The 22,269-nt window shown below is 41.9% G+C and overlaps 1 protein-coding gene across 2 annotated transcripts in view; it reads right to left on the reverse strand.

The window, feature by feature from the left end:
• cdin1 (CDAN1 interacting nuclease 1) overlaps window positions 1-22,269 on the reverse strand; it is a 60,226-nt gene that overhangs the window by 11,335 nt on the left and 26,622 nt on the right. For both annotated transcript variants that reach the window (XM_061062498.1, XM_061062497.1), the window contains 4 exons: window positions 21,588-21,637; window positions 20,078-20,145; window positions 18,558-18,623; window positions 18,201-18,306 (listed from right to left, as the gene is read on the reverse strand). In XM_061062498.1, the coding sequence (XP_060918481.1) occupies window positions 18,201-18,306; window positions 18,558-18,623; window positions 20,078-20,145; window positions 21,588-21,637 (290 nt within the window). The remainder of the gene's footprint in view (window positions 1-18,200; window positions 18,307-18,557; window positions 18,624-20,077; window positions 20,146-21,587; window positions 21,638-22,269) is intronic.

A 22,269-nucleotide genomic window follows, 5' to 3' on the forward strand; every position in this document is an offset into this window, starting at 1 on the left:
TATCGGCCAAACTCAAGTCTAGCAGAATCCAATAAAGAATGTTATCGGAAAATTACTTATTCCACCGAAAATGAAGAAAAAACATGGACCAGATATGACAACAGTATGCGTATGACCTTTTTGATCATGTTATTCTGTAACTGTCTTGAATGCCAATTTTTGAACTCCACTAAAGAGGTCAACCAATCATATATGTTTTGGTATTTCCCCCCATGTCCAAAAAGTTTTGATCGTCTTTGGTGATGCGGCGTGGCTGACTGTCCACGCAGACACACAGATGTCAGCGCTCTCCTCTTGTCACTCAATCTGTGAAGACCCCCCCCCCCCCCCCCCCCCCCCCCCCGAGCGCCTTCCCTCTCATGTCCTTAAACACTTGAAGACCCCCTTTTCACTTTTCCCCTCAGACTGCCTCATCGCTTTGTCACATTGCCAAAGGGGACTCCATTAGCCTGGCCATGCACAGAGCCCCCCCAGCTCTCACTTAAACTTCAGACACACACAGACACACAGCCAAACACTCATGGAGGGAGGGAGTCTGATCCGCGCCGTTGAGGCTGTCCACATCAAATTAGAGTGGCCCCTATTGTCCCTATTACGACCTGGGAATGCGCCATCATGACGGATGCTACGGGGTCCCTCACTTGTCAGGAGTTGTCAGACAGATCTGGAGTCTGGATACACACAGCTGACAGGTAATCTTAATGTCTTCAATTAGCCCAATTAGGCCTGTCATAAACAATTCGATAAGTGCTCGACCAACACAAACAGATAAACGCACGCACGGGCTCGCACGGGCTCACACACTCTCACCGCGAGGTATTAATGAGAAGGGTAATGGGTATATCAGCGGACGCTTGACTTGTCTTTTGTTTCAAGCAGGGGTGTGTGTGTGTGTGTGTGTGTGTGTGTCCCCACCCCTTGCTCTCAGCTGTGCACCGCTGCCTGCTACCTGGTCACTTCAAATTGTACTATCTCCTTTCATTAGCGCATCGCCGGCTGAGAATCTGAAAGGCCGTGACAAAATTCATTTGAGACGAGGGGGAGCAGATTGCCTGAAGCAGGTGCTATAAGGGAGATAAAACAAAAAAGCAGCACCTCTGAGAAGCTCTCTGTGTGTGTGCATGCCTGTGTGTCTTTTCTACCCGTGTGTGTGTGTGTGTGTGTGTGTGTGTGTGTGTGCAGGAGAGGCATTTTATCCTGGTCTTCACATTCTGTTCTCTTCCCTGCTATGGTAAATCGGTAATGACACGAAAGTGCTTTGGAAAAAAAAAAAAAGAAAAAGACAGAAAGACAGAACAGGGACCAGGGAGGACTCAGCCCGGTGCACACTTGGAGCGCTCACAAAGCCGTGGCGAAATCTAAATATTGTTTCTAGCGTGACTAAACAGGCCAACACCTTCTCTGTGCAGAGAATGTGTGATAGCTAACAATGTTTGATTTTGTCCGTCCTTTATTATCTTATCGCATGGCAACTGCGACACCCACACTACATCTCCTTCTTTTGTCCTCTTAACTGTTTCTTAAAATCTGTTATTTGCATCCGTTATCAATTTTTTTTTTGGGTGTGTCAGGTATGCAAAGCACGTTTCAGCAACCCTGAAGCACCAGCTAATGGTTAAAGCAGAGATTGCACAGTTTGCAAACACACCTACGACCTAAGCAAGTTAGCATCAATATTTGAACAAGAACTTCACCTCACCGCTGCTATCTTATGCACAGAGGCCCCTTAAATGCCCCTGCATTAAGAAACAATGCTGACAATGTCAATGTGAGGCTTATACACTCGTCTCCGGGCATGAGAAATGCACACACATACTAGGAAAAAGCAACAACAATCAAATAAGAGTAATTCAGTTAAAAAAAAAAACTAAGGCAATGTGATGACTAGTGAAATATATTTTCATTCAAGGAATCCCCAGAAAAGAGAAGAAGCGACTGATATCAGCCAGATCTGTGATGGACATCTAACACTCCCTCTGATCTTTACCTCAAGTGACGGCTGGAATGCCATCTGAGGAAGGGGGGGGGGGGAAGGAAAGAAAGAGAAAAGCCGTCACCGGGAAGTTGTAATAGGAAATTGCTCTTGGCAACTATTTGTTCAAGCACCAGATTTTTTTCATCTTTATGCCAACCCAGCGAGCCCCCATTGGAAAACAGGGCAGGTCCCCCTAATGAGTAATCTATTTCAAAGCAGTCGTGTCTGGGCATGACAGTTTACTGAGAGGCTTGAAGAACTGGTAATTACCAGTGTTACGGGGCAATTAATGCATATTACACTGCGGCACTCATGGCGGTGACTGTCAGCTCCCCAATAAAAATGAGCACTCTTCAGCTAAAGGGTGACATTAATTGGGCCCTTAATGACTATGCAGAGGAACCAAGCCAAATAGGAACAAAACAGGGGACTCGCTCCGACTCCAGCAGAGGGCTGGAAATTGGACTAAAAATGAGATTAATTGCTGTTTGGGAAAAAAAAAGAAGGGAAAAAATGTGGTGAGGGGAAGGGAGGGGGGGGGGGGAGAGGTCGGAATTATAGGGTGCAGAGAGCAAGAGCTGCTCATACAAATGACAATTCAATTAAATATTTCATACTGTATTTTCTATACCTTAAAGAGCGCAGACAGGTCTCAGGGCCGTTTTGAGTTCTTTGTCTGAGTATGAACATGTACGAGCGCCCACACACAGCTTCATGATCTTCTTAATGAATACATCTAAAGTGAAAAGAAGCTTTCCCACTAAATGCAAAGTAGGTATAAATATAGCATTAATGTATGTAAAGGAGATCAGGTAATAAGGTCTCCATAATGTGCAGGAGAGGAAATGATCTTTCAAAGCCGTTATTGAGAGTTTCTGGGTTACACACTCTCTCTCTGAAGCCTGAGGCCTTGAATATGTCTTTCCACTTGAAACAGCCTATAGAAAAAGAAAAAAAAAATGAAGCAAAGCTTAGAAGTAAATCTGCCAAATTGCAGGCCTTCCACCCCCAGAAATGTTTGTTTATAGGGAGATCAAGGTTGTGCAGAAGATATGAAGTAATTCTGCTTAATGTTGCTAAAGCTAGGCACGGATGCTGAACACCACCTGAATATGCAAGACCCCCAATCACAAAAATATCAGCATGCGAAACATGCCGTCATTTGCATATATTTTTGATTTTGGATTTCCGTCCTATTTAAATATGCAGTTAGAAATAGTCCAGCACTGCCTCTTGCGCTGTCACGCTGCACACTCACACTGTCATTGGGCCTGATAGAACTCTTCCGCTTCAAAGGGAGCTTTGCAATGGAGAGGAGAATGAGCAAATATTTGAATTGCAAAAACGCATCATCTTGCAAGGGGAGAGAATTCAAGACAACTTTTTAGAGTTAAAGACACCCCCAACCCCCGACGAGCTAACCCTCTGCACACAGCACAAAAAAAAAAGAAAAAAAAAGAAAGTCAACATATTCATAGCAGTAAGTAGGCTCCCCGCTAATTTACCATATCCACATTTGTGTAATGGGATATGACACATTTTAGAGGGGATTGCGGAAAGAAACTTTAATTTGAAGAGAGAACCATAAAATGTTTAAGCTGTCCCTGTATTTAACTGGAATCTAGCACACAAATCCAGGTTCTCAGACAGCCTGACATGGGTTTGATTACAGACTGAAGTGTAATTAGCTACTTAAGTTATCCTCCGGTAGCTGGGAGTGAGCAGTACCACCATTGGAGCTCGCTTTTTCAGCATAACTAAAAGAGACCTTTATATTCCACAGGAATACCGCTCCCCTCAGGATGCAGCACAGCCAGTTTACAGTCATTTACATGCAATCAATCAGGGAGAATCTCTGACAGCCTACAGCTTTTGCAGAAGTTGGTGAAAAATAAGTGCAATAAATTTCCTTCCTGACAGATCAATAATATGACTCATAGCGTATTTGAAAGAAGGAGCTCCCAAATTTGATGCCAGGATAAATAGACCCTTTAAGCCAACAGTCTAGCCACGAAGGCCATGAACAACATGAACAGCAATAAATACCCATCTTCAGACATCTGAGAAAATACCCCTGCACAAGGGGAAAACTGTGTTTATGATTGTACATTTATTTACCGCTGGCCGAGAAAGCACCTTGAATTTTAAACCGTGGAAAAAGTGAGCGTCTCGAACACACGCCGAATGTCTAGAATATGTGGAGAATTACGGTGATTTGCAAAATAAACAGTGGGAAGACGGGCAATCAGCTACTGGTGGAAAAAACAAGAATCGAGGCTTAATTATTCACGGGCATGTCAAAGCTTTAAACGCAAGACAAATAGTTTGTGGATTTTGTACGGTAATTAGAGGATCACATTAAGTCTTATTCTAAATCTTTCTCAATGAGAGTTAACCTGTAAAAACAGCTCAATACTCGTATTCTCTGAACACACACAGAGAGCATTATGAAGCCAGAGCTCCTCAGTACACCGTCCAAGCCTCCTGCGGCCTCTCCTCCATGTGACTCGCCTACGTGTAGACAACCTGGAGACAGGTCTGAGCAGAAATCAAACCTGAATGATGGATGGCTTTACTGCACAATGACCTCTGTCACTGGGTTCTTGCCCTAAATCAATGCTAGCGATAAGGGGCCCTGCGCCAGCGCTTACCTTGGTATGTTCACCGGCAGACCTTATCTATGGCAGGAGGAAGTGTGAGTAATAACTAAAGACAAGCCACGACAAAACCACTAACCCCACCTTGTCAAACATAATTTACTATGTATATCCCTCGAACCCCACCCCCCCCCCCCCCCCGCCCCCATTGCTGCTGTTAAAAAAAGTAATTATGAGAACCCGAAGAGATTTGGGTGTTATGTAAGATTTACCTGTTGTAGAAAGAATGGAGAGTTTTTCAAGGAAATGTTTCCCCTAGTCGTGTTCACAACTTATTCACAAAAACTACAGTTTGGCCATAAGGAGACCAAACTTAGTCAGAAGTAGAAGCAAAGACTTCATGAGGAACTTTCAGTAGTTTTCTGGTTTTGTCTGTGTGTGTGTGTGTGTGTGTGTGTGTGTGTGTGTGTGTGTGTGTGTGTGTGTGTGTGTGTGTGTGTGTGTGTGTGTGTGTGAGATACCAGAGAGACACTTAAGAGTCGAGCGAGAGAGAGCGAACACGCTTCACATCAGACTGGAGAGAGAGACCAAACATGACATCAAACGTTGCAATTAGTTGACCCCTTTCTCCCAGAGTCACAGTTTGCCTTTAAAACCCTGATTAAAATATGTTTGCTTTCTCATTCAAAATGACATTTGACAAGGTTAGTAATATTTCAACTAACTGCGAAAACATTCTTGTGGCCGTAATCCTTGTTTTTTTCCACCACTTTGCAGGGGCGCAGGTAACCTCGGAGTGAGTTTCCCATGAACTCGGCGCTACAATTTGCAAACAAAACGGCTGAGAGGAGGGGGTGGGTGGGGTGGGGTGGGGGGGGGGGGGGGGGAAGAAAAAGGGAAGAGTAGTTCAAAGTTTCACTTGAGCGGGTTTAGTTTCAGCCGGGGCAGCTGAAGCTAAAAGTTTCAGGATCATTATTGAGAGAATTGATCCCATTTCGGATTCAAACCACAGAGAATATTTCAAACAGAGGCGGTAGTCTTTCCTTAAACCACAACCTCCGTCCTCAGCAGGGACTCAGGGGGGCTGAGGACTGTCAGCAGCTCTGCGGATAGAGTTCCTCAAAGTGTTAAACCCCCTCATCACCAAATTAGGGAAGGTGTAGTCTGTAGTCAAATGACTTTCCAATCCAAACTCAGAATAAAAAGTCAAGTAAGATGTTTTTTTCATGGTGTATCACATTAAGAACATGTAATTATATATTTTTGAAGGGAGTCGTCCAGTATAAAGTTTGTTTTAAAACGAGCTGAGTCCAAGTTTGAAGAACAAGTCTTCAAAGAGAGTCAAACAAACTTGAATAACCAAAATGTAAATGGTGTCCGAGACGGTCTTTGTCAGCGTGTATTCCTGACACAACAAGCCGCAGATAAGCTACGAAGGAGGGGACGAGAGATCAGAACTCGTCAGGCTAAAACTCGCTCTAAAGTGAACAGTTTTCACATCTTTTCCAGAAGCAGGAGAAGAGAATGCGACGTGTCGGGGGGCCCGGACAGCGAGCCCGGCACCGGGTTCAGCTGCAGCTGTGCTCAAATTGAAGTGGCACTTTCTATCAAGAGGCCTTTTTCGCCAGACAGCTCCACTCTGCCCTTTCACTTGTAACCTCCATGACACACAAGACACCCATTACAAAAAAATAAGAGTGGTCATTTTAAAAACAGAGCCGTCATTGAAGAGACAGATTCCAGGGTTTAACATGGAGCAGCGGGTGGAGGAAGAGATACATGGCGCGAACGTGCCAGCTGATAGAGATATCAGTCAAAATGAGGAATACATTTTACGACGTTTCCGTGGCGGAGGTTCAAAGGGTGGGGGCGGCGGCGGCTCTAAGCCCCAAACTCTGCGCAGAGTTTATATTTCACTTGTAGGAAATGTACGCCGCTGTTATCTCGCATCAGTCCGAGGAAGAAGGGCCGGGTATCGCGTGTTTCAACTTCCCGCCTATGATGAAACGTTACGTCGACAGCGGACGGAGTTGGAATTTGGATCATATCATAACCCCGCTAACTCTGAGAGCCCCTTGATAAAAAAGTTGGTTTATAGCACTCATTGAAAATACACAAAGAACAAAGAAAACATATTAGCATCATTAGCACAAAGGGAGTGGAAAGGATGTATTAGATGTCACATTGAGTGCACATTTGTTCGGAGAAGTTTTAATAGGGTTCAGCGGCCAAATGCTTTTTTTTCCCCGTAATCATTTACAGACCTGACAGAGCTCGCAGAGACAAATCTTTTGACCCGATAGATCCTCGTACATTAACCCCCAGAATTGATGAGCAAAATCAGAAGGTCACCGCTTGGACACGGGCTCCTCATGTGTCTTTGATTACACACTCGGGCTCAGGGATAGGCAGGCAGAGATGTTTAAGCTATCAGGCAATCAGACCGCCGCGAGACGTGAAACTCAAACCAGAGGGGAGAGAGGGCTGCCTGGGAACAAAGATGGAGGGGGGAAAAGAGGGTCCCGATGAAGTTCTTTAACAAATGCCAGGCCGGTGAGGAGAGGCTTAGATGGGCTTGTATCTCTCTCAGTGTTTTTTTTTTCTTCTGGCAACAATGCGATGAAGTGAATTAATAGTGAAACTTAAAGTAAAGTTCCTAAAAACAAATGCCTCTTCATCTGGTGTTTAACCTCAGCTCATTACGGAACATCAGTCAAAATGACTGCTGTGAGGTGCAATCAGATATAAGTCTTACATAGTGAAACAAACAATTCAGACCACATATACATGTTCTTTTGGGAGATGGATGAGGTCACATGGTGAAAGGAAAAATCACTTTTTAACAAAATGGAGAGTGATGGGTGCAAATGAGGAACAGAGAATCTGCTTCAGACGTCATTTGTTGTGGATGGGATACAGAAGCTGATTGGTGTTTTTGTTAATGCCTGACCGATTTGGTATTTTAGGGCCGATACCGATATTTAGGAGCAAAAATGCAGATCCCGATACATCGACCGATATATTTATTACATCTTGATCTTTAGAGATTGATTGATATATATAGAAACACACACACATATTGCTATGATCCCTCAAAGGCTGTTATCAAACACAAGCTTTTAAGACAAGATTGTTTTTTTTTTTTCAATTGAACAAAAGCCTTTGTTGGCCAGAACATTGCACTGAAACACTTTTTTAGAATTTGACAAATTTAAAATATAAATGATAAACCTAGTTATATCTGCACATATCCGAGAGAAAAATAGCCACTAGGATAATCTCAAGATATGTTAATATCGGCTGATATTATCGGCCGGCCGATTCATTTGTCGGGATCTAGGTGTGAGTGTGTGTGTGTAGACGTGTAGCTGTACCTGCAGTAGTTCATCACTGTTCTTAATGATCACATATTTATGGTTTTAGTTATTAAATATTTCTCACCGGGACAATAAAGTTCATTTTATGTCCCTATCATGTGTATGATCATTTTAATATTTATATTATCCTTTATAAGTCCTTTACATAATGTAAATGTATTCACTTTAAATACACATAGCGTGTGTTTTAATTAGATTTTTAAATAATTAAGTGGCTCAGCTATATCATATTTTATTTGTAAAGGGACTACTGACAAAATCAAACATAAATGTTGCCATTTGATGCGTTGTACCAGAGTTAGCTTTGAGCTAGTTTACATCTCGGCAGATCGAAATGATACGTTACTTTTTGTTGTGTTCCAGTTGTTGTCTCTCTTTATACCTTACACTGCATTTCATATCACTGTATGAACCACTGCACTCTTTGTATGTTATAAAATCTTAAACGAAGTTGTTCAAAAAAATTGTTCAACTTTGTTTTTTCTTTAGTGAATACACAGAGGTCATGAAGTTTAAGGATGGAAATGAAAACAACATTAGCACAAGTTTAAGTGCATGTGCTTATTAAATGTGTCAATCTCTTCAGTATTGTTTTTTCCCATTCTATACAAAGAAATTAATTTAGTACTTGTTAGGATTTACAAGACAAGGGAAGGTGTTACTGTGCTGAGATGGTAAACAAGAAGGTGAAATCACTGGAAAAGAAGGAGGAAAGTAAGCAGGGGCGGTATGAAAAACACAACAACAAGGTTATGTGAGGGACAGTGGGCCTATAAAAAGAAGCCTACTGTCTAGATTATCTATAAGGAACCACTTATCACGAGCGACCAGCCCCACACAGTGACTGATGGGCCTCCACAGACCATGAGTACCAGCACATTATCTGGTGCACACAGAGCTGCTCTTTAAACACAGAGGCAGAAATATGAAGCATTGTTTCCTTGGCTGTCATTGGGGCAACAAAAAAAAAAAAAATCTATTTATTTTGGGTCTGAAATAGAAAGAGGGTATACTACCAGCCTTTGTGCACAGAAATCCACGAGACAATGCTGACGGACATATAAATAAAAACAAGGATACGATCAGCTTAACTAAATCATGAATCATGTAATCAAGCTCTGATATAAAGCCAAGCAGCCGGCTCAATCTTCAAATACATCTTGAAGTAGACTTTTAAAACGAAGCACATGTAAACTACATCATACACGGAACATTGCAACTTACAGTGAGGTAAGTCTGCGTCTGTCTAGACCATGCAGATCACCAGCATGAAGATTTTTTACTTTTCCTTTAAGCACTCTCTATACTCTGCATTTGTCCCAATTCTATGCTTTACTTTGCACAAATTGCTATTTTAAGACAAGAGAAGCATTTTTTTCTATTCTTTTCTATTTCTATATTTATGTATTGCTTTGTTTTGTTGGTTAATGCAGCAACATGATCAATGTACATACAGTATGAATATGTAGAGTAATATCATATTTCATATTGCTAAAATTTAAATAAAAAAACAAAACAGTGAGGTAAGTCAACCACACAAAAATAATCGACCAAGAAATAGGGAGGAGAATCTTATCCCTACAAAAAGCTGCTTAGTACTTGCCATGTCATGCAGGCATACACCTGAACTGAAATATGCATTTCTCCTCCATCCATACAAAGTCTGATGCCTCAATACCTAATGCCATTCCTTAAAACACAACGACAGGACGGCGTTGGTTGACGATGACGCACAAACAAATGAAGAATCAGAACAAATCAGAATTTTCAATCGACTTGGATTTTACATGTATATGTTTCTTTGATCTCCTTGGAAACGCCACAGAAGGATTCATTAATGCCCCTCGGCCTCCCTCATCCCCCTCGTCGAAGAGGTTAAGATGAATGTAAGCCCTTTAGCTGGTCAGTGTTCAGAAGTGTTTAAAGCAGCTGTGGAGGTGCATGAAATAAAATACTTAAGAAGGCATCAAGAATCAAAGGTCCTTGAAAGCATTAAATATTAGTGTTGGAGCTTTGGGTCTACTAAGCTCTAATGTGTGTGTATATAGGGAGAGAATCTGTTTTTTTAGAAGCATTTTAAACTCCATTTAGTCAGCCATATATTCCAGATTCAGATACATTTAAAATGCACAACCTTTATGTGATAACAAACATATCTATAATAATCTTCTTTTCTTGTTCCTGCTCTGTAAATGTCTGCAGATGTGAAGATATCCAGCAGCATTTCTGTAGGTGAGCACACAGGATTCTATGTAATACAAAGTACAGCACCATCTATTGTGGGGGCTAGGTCCATCTGCCAAGGCTAGCTTCAGAAAGGAAAATATGACTGCATGTTTTGAAACACTGGTTGTAATAAAGACCTGAAGATTTTAGGGGTCAGGGTACCATCAAAGATTGACTTTTACAAAGTGCCGTTCTAAGCCTTGCCCCTTACTCACTGTGCTTTTGACAAATACTGCTGACTTCTTCCCTGAATGAAACCCAGGAGGTCACTGTGTAGGAAAAAAAAAACACAGAGGAAGAAAACGCCAGCGAGAGCAAGAAAATGAGGAAAAAAAATGTGTCCATGTTGTTTTGACGACATACACCGTGAAAGCTGACAAAGAATGTACGTAAATCTTTTTCAAAAAGTTCCGTGGCAGAACAGGAATTCATGGGGAAGACATGCTTGCACCTCATTTGACTCGAGGCTTCCTTCTCCATCTCACGGTGTCACATGTAAACGGGACGACAGGAGGAGGGACACGAATCGCTGGGGTGCCGCTTTCTGTCCCGCTCCTCGTTTATGCACACAGCGGCCGTGTCAAAGCGGCTCTCACACTCAATGGCAAATGACAAATTTGGATAATGCACACATACAAACCCCGCGAAAAAATAAATAGGAGACATGGAGGCTTAACCCGAGCTAAATCCTGAGGCTGCTGCAGACCTGAGAGTGAGGATTACACCCCTGACGCCTTAAACAATGCGCCCAAATGTGCATCCTTAAAAGCATGAAATCCTTGAAGCATCAGAGACGACGTGTCATTCGCCATTAATATTCCAAGGTGCTCGCGCTTTGGGGGCCTGCATTGCACTTCTGTGTGCTGATGTGCCCTAAAACAAACACTTGCAAAGCCCTAAAGGCACCGCCATTGTGGGTAGCTATTTTTCTAGCTGTGGAATATTCTGCGAGAGGATGTCATAACAAAGGAAACAATAAAAGAGGCCACGTTCCTGCACCGCATGGGGTATCCATGACTATAAATAGGAAGGAGGCGATGTCAGAGGCGCTTGTGCTTAACCAGGAAAGCTGATTTTTTTTTGCTCTTAAAAAAAAAAAAAAGAGGAAATTCATCCTTAGCTAGAATTTTCCATGCAGGTATAGTAAATATAACTCCACACCTGTTAAACCCAGCAAAGCCACTTAAACTGCATCACAAAAAAACATGAGAAACCCTGCTGAAAGGAGTTGCAGCTCTGCATATATCGGCTCACTCTTTTTTTTTTTTTTTTTTTTTTTTTACTGTTCCTTTCCTTCCTCTTTTGTTGTGCACATCTCTGACAGGAAGGTAGGTAAAGCTTGGCAGGGCACAGGTCTGTGGAGGTGTCACATTGTCACCCCAGAAGCGCCAGCACCTGTCCTCAGGGATGGCCCTGTAATGTCCAGCTTCATTGGATCAGCAGCAGCGACGACCTGCGGGCGCCCTCTCTCAGGTGACATCCCCTATCTGCTCTGGCTTTATGATGGCCCTGCTGCGGCTGCTGAGGCTTGTATTACTCAACGGGACACTGTGTATGCACAAGCAAGCATTTCTTAAATGCGTGTCTTCTTAGATAACCAGTCATTTATAAATATATTTCTTTAAAAAGGACTATCTAGATGCACATTTAGATCCAGCATCAAATGCATCTTAAAGATAAAGGTATCATCAGCTCAAACCAATAAGGGCTGTCTGTGACACGTTAATTACACTGCTCTAATTAAGAATTCCTGTCTTTAAGAAAATTAATGGACATGTCATGAAAAAGTAAGCCAACGCACAATATCCTGACTCAAAAATTCATTTCATGCCGCAGATTGGTTGACGTTTCTGAGAAAGAAAAAAAACCACACAATCACCACGTGATTGTAAACTCTATAGCATACTGATCCAGACACACAAAGTTCACAAAAGGCCTCGAGACGTCTAATTGCAGCTGTGTCAACGAATATATAACATCACATAAATCAGGTTTTTGTCTTTTCATTAGCCAACATGTCAGCGATTAGTTTAGTGACGATGCTAGAGGAAGAGTCTGGTGTGACTCTTCAGAGTTACGACTTTTCACTAATTGTAGTTCGCTTTCCATTATGTGCATCAAAGACGTGTTACAACAAAGCACAAGCTCTAATCTAATTTGTGCAGAAATAAATGGAATGGACATCAGCATGCACTGTTGGATCATGGGAATATCCTGTTGGTAATTATGGGAGGACGTAAATTATCCACACAACAAGGCACAGCTTTCAGAATTACTGCAACAAAAGAGCCAGAAGAAAACATAATGCATGTGTGTGCATTGGAGTCACAACAAATTTCTAAGTGGTCAAGCCAGATGATGTATTACGGCAAACCCAAAAGTCTTAACCCCCAATCCATACGAGGGAGAAATGAGGCATACTGTCCCATTATGTTGCCATAAATCATTTTTTTTTGTGTGTGGACGGCTGACAGCTTTTTATCAGATCTAACCTTTTCAAGCCTCCATTAAGAGAGCTAACATTTTCAACTCTGACACATTTGCAGTTTACGAATCTCACAGCTGATTTGCCGTGGGAGGGGGGGCGCGGTGGCGTTTCCACACAGGCTGTCCATTGTGTTGGACGTAGGGGGGGGGAATGGGGGAGGGAAATCGGACAGACTCAGAATCTTTTTCCAAATGTTACATTTTCGGTTTTAATCTGGTGTATTGTAGATCAAAGTCATTGTAATGCTGTAAATCTAGTATTTGGCAGGATATACTGCATGTTCTGATTTGCTCTATTGATTCTCTCATTGAGCACAATGGATGCATGGACGGAAAAACAATTCTTTATCATCTACTAAATGAATAGTGGACTTACTCAAAAGAACAGATGCAGTCTAGATTAGACAAATAAAAACACAAAACAAGGTATTAAATCAATTCTAGAGGAGCCATGTCGTCTGAAGTTTGCTTTGATGTTGAAATGTTTTGACTGATTTTGGTTGAGTATTTTTTGTCCAAACCATAGAAAAGACTCTACAGACAATAAAGACCTGCCATTGGTCCAAATAAAATAGAAAAAATAGAAATAGAAAAAAGTCTTCTTTTGTATGTAGAGGCAGAAATTTGTCTTTGACTTGCATGTGCAAATGTACGCCATTAAAAACAAGGTAAATACTGAAGGGGTGTTAATATTATACAACATGGCTGTGTTAAATACTCGATTCTGATTGGCTAATTTGGCATAGCAACAGTGCTATTTCTTGCGAAACTGTTGCTAAGAAGAACAAACCGTTACTAGGAAAAGCAGACGGTTGCAAGGAACGCAGCGTCTGAACCACTAAGAAGGAAAGAGTCTGAAGGACTAACTGTGATAATAATGTGCAGGAAGAATTCCAGATCATTTGACGCTGGTCTTTTTACTCTGGGTACAGAAGAAAGGAGACGAAAAACAGCGGCCGAAAGCGGTTAAAAGATGCTAAAACTGAAGGAGAAATCTGCTAAACTGAAGACAGATAGATCTTTATTATCATTGTATACAAGGACACAACGACACTTTGTTAGCAGCAATCTTCAACAGCAGCGTTTACAAAAACAACAAAAATATATTTGTGGTGATATGAGAGAGAAGTATGCAAAAAGTGGCCAGAGCAATTGCTGTTCAGTGAATGAATGATAATAATAAATAAATAAATAGACAGTTGTGGTGACTGAAAGAATATATACAGTTATTATTTTGTAGTGACTGATTAATTAAACAAATTTCAATATAGAGATATAGTGCAAATAAGTGAAGTTATAGTGCAGTGAAAGAGTATATACAGTTATTATTGTGCAGTGACTGAATGAATGAATAATAAATAGAAAGTTAAAGTGCAGTGACTGAGTAAATAAATAGACAATTTAAAGCAGTGAGTTACAAAGTTATTAACAAGTAATATTGAACAGTCAGCAGCAGTTAGGTAATTATTGCACATTGTATGCAATCTACACATTGTAGATGGCACTCGAAGTAAACACATCATGCAATGTGGTTTACGACATGGTGGTGGATGAAGTGGTGTTTTAAAGACTGCTGCACGGAAATGAAAATTTCAACGGACTCAGACAGAAACAAGTCAGGAAAAAAAAAAATCATGCAGGTGCTCCTCTTATTCATGCGGACTTGTTCACCTTGTCTCACTTTACCATTGTTTGAAATGTTCAGTTAAAATCTGAGTAATAACAGCTAGCTGAGCTCATTTAAAAAAAAAAAAAAAAAGGCTACAAAGTTAACCATTGCTATGGACGTATTAGATTCCAACGCGGTTTGTTTAGCAGGGAAAATATATAATTTCTAAATCAATAAAACCATATACAAATCAATCATTTGTATCAAATTATGGGTTTCCACTCTGCTACCTGCTACTATACGTTCTCTCTTACATAATAATAAGATAAAGTCCAAAATGTTGGCACATGCATCAGAATTATGAAGTCGTTCCTATCAGGAAGTAACTACAGTGTCTGATGTTTTCTGAAATAAGTATTCAATAAAACACACTAATTAGATAAGTAGAAGGGCAGTACTTGGCTTGCTGCAAAGGGAGTTGTGGGGAGAACTTTGCCAACCATAATTGATTTAAAAACACCGTAATCAAGGAGGGGCAGTTAAGGTGGCACCACATATCTCATTACATGCTGTGTTTAACCTTACCCACTCCTCCTAAAACACACAAGAGGCTCATTATGTGTTTAATATTCACCAGCAGGTGAATAATTTTTATGCAACTCTGATAGTTGGGCGAGATGGATAACTCAATTATGTGAACATCCGTCAGAGCAGAGGGCTCGCTGCCTCTGGAACGCCACCAGCTAAGATTGATGGCTGGAAGACGCCAATAGCTGCTGCTTCACCATCTCATCCAGGCACCGGGCCTGAACACGCCGTTTGATTCTGCACAAGACCGTTTTTCTTCCCATTTTCCCCCCCCCCTTGCTTTTTTCTTGGGAGCATTGTAGGTGAAGCGTCATTACCCCTCACTCCACTGAAGAGAGGTTCATTATGGGGTTAGCGTGTTGGCAAGACTATTGTTTGGATGATAGATGCAGTTGGTGAGGGCGTCGGAGGGAAAATTAGTTATGTTTTTTCTTCTCGTCTACTAAAAAGAATGTGTCCCCATAGCTCGCTCCGCAGCGCTTGAGGGCAAAACCCCGAACAATTAACACAAGCAATGGGGGAAGCAGCTCAGTTAAAGCAAAGAGGGAATTCATGAAAAATAAGCAAATCACTGCAAATGTCAATCAGGGGCGATGAAGTAATTACAACCATTGCTTTGTGATTCCAAGGGCAGGCAGAGGGAACCGAAAGATTTGGAGTCAAGCGCTGCAATGTGAGTTTGAGGAATGAAGGAATGGACAAACATCCTAAAAATCAGCGCTTTAGGGCTCGTCTCAGGAACCGACTCCGCCTAATGAGAAGTGAAAGCAGGGTGATGTCACCCCATCACTCTCTTGTCCCCCATTTCTCTCTCGGTTTATGTTTTTGGGACTACAAAGCACTGACCCCAAATTCACTCCCTTCACTTAACGAACACACACACACAAACACGCTCACGAGCGCACACACACACACACGTGTACCTCAGACGATAAAGAGAAAAGATGAGGTGCATTTTCAAATGTCAGCAGTAAATGTCAATTAAAAATTACAGGGGTGCTGGAAAAGGTAGCGTCTGAAGGGACTGACATTTTGTCTTTTTTGACACAACAATGTTTATCTGACCGGGCTTCTGGCTGACATGATGGGATCTGCTTTGTCAGTTCCTTAATACACTCGGACATGGCCGCCCCAGTGAATATCAATGAAAGACAGCCGTGGGCAAATATGTGAGGCTCAATCTAACCCCAACTGTCCACTCAGCCTGTTAGTATTCAGATATTTTGACCTACTGTAAACTAATGCCACGAGCACCAAAGAGGGAGACATGGGACAGATCAATGCCACTGTCTTCAATCCAAACCAAGAAAGAACGTTGACTTACACGGTGAAATATTTATGAAGACGTCTGATGCCAGTTGTTAAAGTGAAATGAGCTTTTTTTTTATTATTATTTTAAGTCTCACTCTCTTAGACAGCAATCATTTAATGGTTCCTTATTAAACATCGTCTAGGAATGTTCTGGAGCTCCAGCAAAGCTTTTTTATTGTCACTAACTTTCTTAAGAGCGTTAAATGAGGCCTCTCAAAGATGGTTACCATCAAAGATGAGCTTTTTTTTTTTTTACAACCTGACAGCGCTTTCTTCTGGAGGCAAGGCCCTTTTCCAAATAAAACTGTTCCTCAAAGAAAATAAAACACACCATTGATTACGACCTTGACCTCATCTCCTGCTACTTTAATGGCTCGATGATATTGAAGGAGTCATCTGCACTCAAAATCTCACGATTGTTCTGCTGGCAGCTTTTTGAGTGGAATCAGGAGGTCAGTCTCTTAGCAGTGGTGACAGTTATTGAAGGTGAATCCATTCATTAAATGAGAGAAAATAATGTCTCTATATATAATTTTAAACTTTCTTACAAGTTATCGCCTAAAATACTAATTCTAAATGATTTGTAAAAAAAAAAAAAGTTTCTCAACTAACAACTACTTTTGTTTTTATCAAGAGAGCACCTGTTTTTGTTTTTTTTAAGATTTATTTTGGGCCTTTTATTGTAGAGATAGGACAGTGGATAGAGTAGGAAATCAGGGACAGAGATTGGGGAATTAAATTGAGGAAAGGAGCCACAGGTCGGATTCGAACCTTGTCAGCCTACTTGGAGGACTACAGCCTCTGTACATGGGGCGTGCGCGCTGTATCCACTTGAGAGAGCATGTGTTTAAATAAATACTTGTATTTTTAATCAAATCTGATTGTTTCTGAGGTTGTGGAACAACACCTTCAAAATTTTCCTGCGTTGTTAAAGCGAACAAAAAAAAAAAAAAAAGGGTTCTTGATGTGTTACTACAAGACCACCAAAACGGCAAAGAACCAAAGAGAGGAAGAGAGCCCGGCTGTGCCTGGGGGTCTGGAAACCTCCTGGCACTCCGGCAGAATGTCACAACATGTCAGCTGGCCGTCACAGCTGAGGGGGGCCGAGGCCGTAGCGGGGGGCGGAGGAGGCTGTGTGGGCGACTCTTCAAATTGGTGACTGGAACCTCTTGCCAAGGGAGGCGGGGATGTAAAGACCATGTGTGAGCGACCCGACCCCCCCCCCCCCCTACTCCATTCTGTGTGTGCCTAAACACAGAAGTCGATCTACCTGATGGATTTCGTTTGAAATTCAGCCTTTATATCAATTTATAGTGTGCTTTAAGTTTCTAGACAGCTGACTTTGTTTGACAAGTGATCATGCCCAATATGTACCGGTATTGGTGACATAAAACCGGGACACTATGGGGCATTTTTCAGCCTTTGAACTAAAAACTAGCATACTGATGACAAATACAAGAGCCATAATCTTAAAGCTCCCTCGTTAGCCTCTTATTTTTGAGTAAGAAGAGAAAAAAATATATATATTAGGTCATAGAAAATGTCCTCTAAAGTATGTTTTTTGAGGATCTTATTCATTGCTAGCATTGAAACAAATATCTAAATGTATGAACGCCTCAGTTTCCCCAAAGTCACACAAAAAGGTGACACATGACACAAACACATGTATTGGGATTAATCACCCATTTCCCAGTTTTCCTTCCAAAACAATATGAGCAGGAAAAACAATCCGGCTCGCTGGCAGACCCTTCAGGCTGTGAAAGGCTCCAGTGACATGAGTGGAAGTGGAAGTATTGTGTTGTATAGATACAGCAACTGTGACTGTAGGATAAGGGTGAACCATGTAACAGGGGAAGTTACAAAGAAATATTGGTTGCCTTTATTACACTGACAATGGTGATGGTGGTTAGTGGTCAAAAAGGAGAAGTTATAAACAAAATGCAAAGTAGTCAGAACGGAGTTTCAGCATTTTATGGCGAATTTCAGAGAAGGCCAAATAGAAGATGAAGAGGTGAGAATACAAAACTCACCTGTTCCAGTAGCTCCAGAACTGCTCGTTGAGATAGGTGCGATGACTGTGATCGTCTCCGAATGAGGCTTTGCTCTCTATCCAGTGCACAATGTGTCCTTCTACAGCTTTACACACACACACAGAAACATTCAGAAAACCAGAGACAAAAGGCCACACAGGCAAGATCCAGAGGGGACAAGTGACATTTTCTTAGGTTTTTTTTTTTTTGCTGTCAGTCTTCAGAAAAATCAAAGACGATCTGGCATTAATTTGACAAGGTTTTGACAATTGCACAATCCTGTTTGAAACAAGGTAGCTAAGGTTAAGAGGCAGTTATTTCAGATGAAATATTGACATTTGCAATGTGAGTACTAACCTATGGGAACCTCCAAGATGATGTCAGGTGTTTTGTCGTAGCCCATAGCTCTCAGTTGGTTTTCGTCTGCAGGAGATAAAGTGCAGAATTTTAACACCTGACTTTTACTTTGCTGTTAGTTTTACTCTTCACTGAAGTTCTGCCGCAGCAGGTAACCTAACAACCTTCACTGGTAACGGAACCATTTAGTGTTAGCAAAGCAGAAATAACAGTGGAGGACAGCAAGCGCAGTAAAACCATTAACTCCACCTGCCACATATTCGCTGTCGTGGCACAAAAACCTGTAAAACACAGTTACAGGGATTCTTTCCACTTTGCCAGAGCTTTATAAAATATACAGCAAGGGGACAAGGTTGGCATTATAGACTGTGTGAGCCTGACCCCTGCCTGCGCAAGCTGCAGCCATTGTCCTTGACTTCTGGTGCGCTTCGGCCATTATCCCTCCAACACCTGATTTCTCCATTAAATCTCAGGCTGACCAGGTCATTCAGTTCCAAGGGCCTGCCTCTTTGTCTCCAGCCAAGCTCAACTAATGGGGCATGGAGGGGAATTGAGGAGAGATGGAGGGTGGCGGTGTCAGTGGTGAAGAGGAGGTAGCATCAGCCAGGGGGGGGGGGGGGAGCCGAGGGAGGTCAGTGAGGCTGCCAGAGGCCTTTGGAACAGAGGGGCATCCTCGGTGTGGTAATGTGTGTGTGAACAGGAGCCTCTATTCATACCTACTGGACTGTTGACATTGTCATGTGGCTCTGATCGCCTTTTTTACATCACCTTTGATTAAAATTAATGGGCCATCCCCGCTGTTGGGTAGCTTATTTCCAATCCATTTATCAGACGGGGTGAGGCGGCCTCAGTGGCCCTAATGTCGCCCGAACTCTGACAGTTTTAGAACAGCCCTCTGTGCAGCTCGGAGGAAAGGTCAGCACTCCAGGTCCAAATAAATGATATGGTCTTAATGGCAGAGGGAATGACTTTTATCCTTCATCACTCATATGACCTAGGGGATGATGATGAGATGGGGGTCCAAGGTAGGAAGGGGGTGTTTGAATCTGTTTTTTACAATTTCACACCCGGGAACACTACCTTTTAATATCATAAGAACAAGATACTTCTGTAGATAGTAATAGAAGATTTTAAGAGAACAATCGATATCACTCATGATTGGTTAAAAATAGATACAGAAGTCACCCTCAAAGATCCTTTTTTTGTACTAACATTAGAGTTATGATCATGTAAATATAAAACTGAACTTTCTGATTCAATTTTGAAAAAAAAAAAGGACAGAAACCTTCCAATGAAACGTTAAAACCTTTTAAGGCTTCTGTTCTATAAATATGAACTGAACGGTGCATTTACATCCAAAGATATTTGATAGCAGCTCCTGTTGTTAGCAAATCAATACAAGATAACATCCAGTGCATCGCTCATGTCCAGGTCTCCCTTTACCTAGCTTTCCAAAAGGCCACAGTGCAGTGAACAGAGCGACTAAAGAAATGTGAGGAGAAGGTCAAAGGATGGCTTACCCAGAAAGGAAAGGTTCCTCTCCTGCAGTTTGTCACGAAGCAGCACCTCATGCTCCTGACCGATCGCGCTGAGAACACCGAGTCAAGGATTGCAACATTTATATTACACGTGCACTGAAACAAAGATCATTACAAGTGCAAAAAATGTACAATGACATAAAAATTCAGAACCACAAAATATTCTGCAAACGTGGGGATGTGAGCTCGACTGTGCATGCTCACTGTCTGGCAACACTTCCAGTTAATAATCTAGACTTTGGTCTCGCACTTCTCTTTTCAGCAATGAGTACGAGAGGACAGTCAGACTTTTCAGGTCAACTTTATTCTGCCTCCACTGGAAATCTCCAAAGTGCATTACCTAAATGAGGAACATGAAGCAAATGCCAATTCTGCAAAACGCACAGTCAGAGCGCCTGGACAAGTGGCTTCACTCATTTCCTCTAAAACCCTTTAAGAAAAAAGCTAGAAGAATAAATGCCCTATTGCATTAGGAAGTATTGTGCTTGATGCCACAGACAGGCATCCTGCATTTAAGGTCAAATGTCATATTTGATATTTGCCTTTTTTGATAGCGTTATACTGCCCTTAGCAAAAAGAACTGTAATGAACACATACGCATCCAAAATTCATTAAGAGCTTTACGTCTCATGTGAGGATGGAACACATGGTGATGGGGCGGTTACTATAAACTCAAGAGGGGAATCAAGTGACTTGAAGTTGACTCACACAAGAGGACAGCCAAAGAAAGTTAAAAAGGGGGGCTGAGGAAGGAGGGCGGGGTGGGACAGGGTTGACTGGCTATGAACAGAAGAACCCGGCCCCACCACACACACGAAAGCTCGGACGAATACAATAAGATGCAGATTGACACATGTCCACTCATTCAAATAAGGAAACACTCCCAAAGGAAACACTTGGCCTGCTAGCCAGCTGTTTGCCACTTAGCAGCCAGGTCTCAACTCTTGCCCCTTTAGAACAAGGCCAAGCCCTCTCCCTCAACGAGGAGATGGGGATATTAGAGGTGGGCAAAGAAGTAGATGGAACAGAAATGATAGAAATATAAGCAGTACCAATTAACGATGAGTTAATCAAACTTAAAGTGCAATTGAAATTTTGACATGTAAGAGCTCTCCATGGTGCTGAACATAATCAAATCTAATTCAAGATTTATTTAAATGTTATTTTCAGTTATAAACATTAAAATAAAAATCAAATGGGTTACATAAAGATCAGAGCGAATGACTGATTCTTTTCTTGTATTATAACATTGGGTCTAACCCGCTGTGTGCACAAGAAGATTCAGTTAGATCACCCATCCTCCTCCTCCTCCTCCGTCTCCTCCCTCCATCACCTTCCAGCCCCTGTATGGCTGGATGCTGGATATTCCAGGCAGGATGGAACACTTCCTCTGTGAAGCAGAACTTTTATGTCAGGTGAAGCCAGACACCATCTCATCCCCTTCAATAGCTCCTCGTCAATTTCAGGCTTAAAATTTTATGGGATAGGATACTGTTTGATGCAGTCTACCAGCGGTCCATAACAGCAGTCATTTATTGTGCACTGAAAAAGAGGGGGAAGAAATATTACGGCGTGAAAAAAAAAAGGGGGGGGGGGGGGTGACTGGGTGGAAAGGGAAAGCCCATACAGTGCAAGCAAAGGAGAAAACACAGGAGATGCCAGCAGATTGGCAGGCATGACCGCCGGCTCTCACGTGATCTCATCAGCAAACAGAGCGGCTGATGCCGTCTGTCTGCCAGGTGGTAGAAAAACACTTAAAAAACACGCTGTACAGACGCACATGATTTGTTAGACGGTTAAAGGCAGGGCAAAGATGTTAAAAAAATCATTTTAAGAAGTGAGAAAATATCTAATTTCATTACACCATCAATTGAAACGTATTCATTTAATAACTCGGTTTAAGCTCCTGTGAGAAATGTACAGTTTGTGTGGAATTTGGCGACCCCTGAGGAAAACGTGGTTCCTCTTTACTCTTTGCTGATATTGCCCTGTACATGTGTTAGCAGCGATGTTTTAAAGATAAATCAACTTCTTAGAGTCAAACGTATCACTCGTCGATAAGCTTTGCCATGGGATACCTAATAAAAAGCTGCTTTGGCGACTTCCTGTCAACCACTTTATCTGACGTCGACCCTGTGGCAGTGATTTTAGGCGTGACTGATAACCGTACAGAA

This window comes from Labrus mixtus, chromosome 18 (assembly GCF_963584025.1).
Source record: "Labrus mixtus chromosome 18, fLabMix1.1, whole genome shotgun sequence".
Taxonomy (NCBI): domain Eukaryota; kingdom Metazoa; phylum Chordata; class Actinopteri; order Labriformes; family Labridae; genus Labrus; species Labrus mixtus.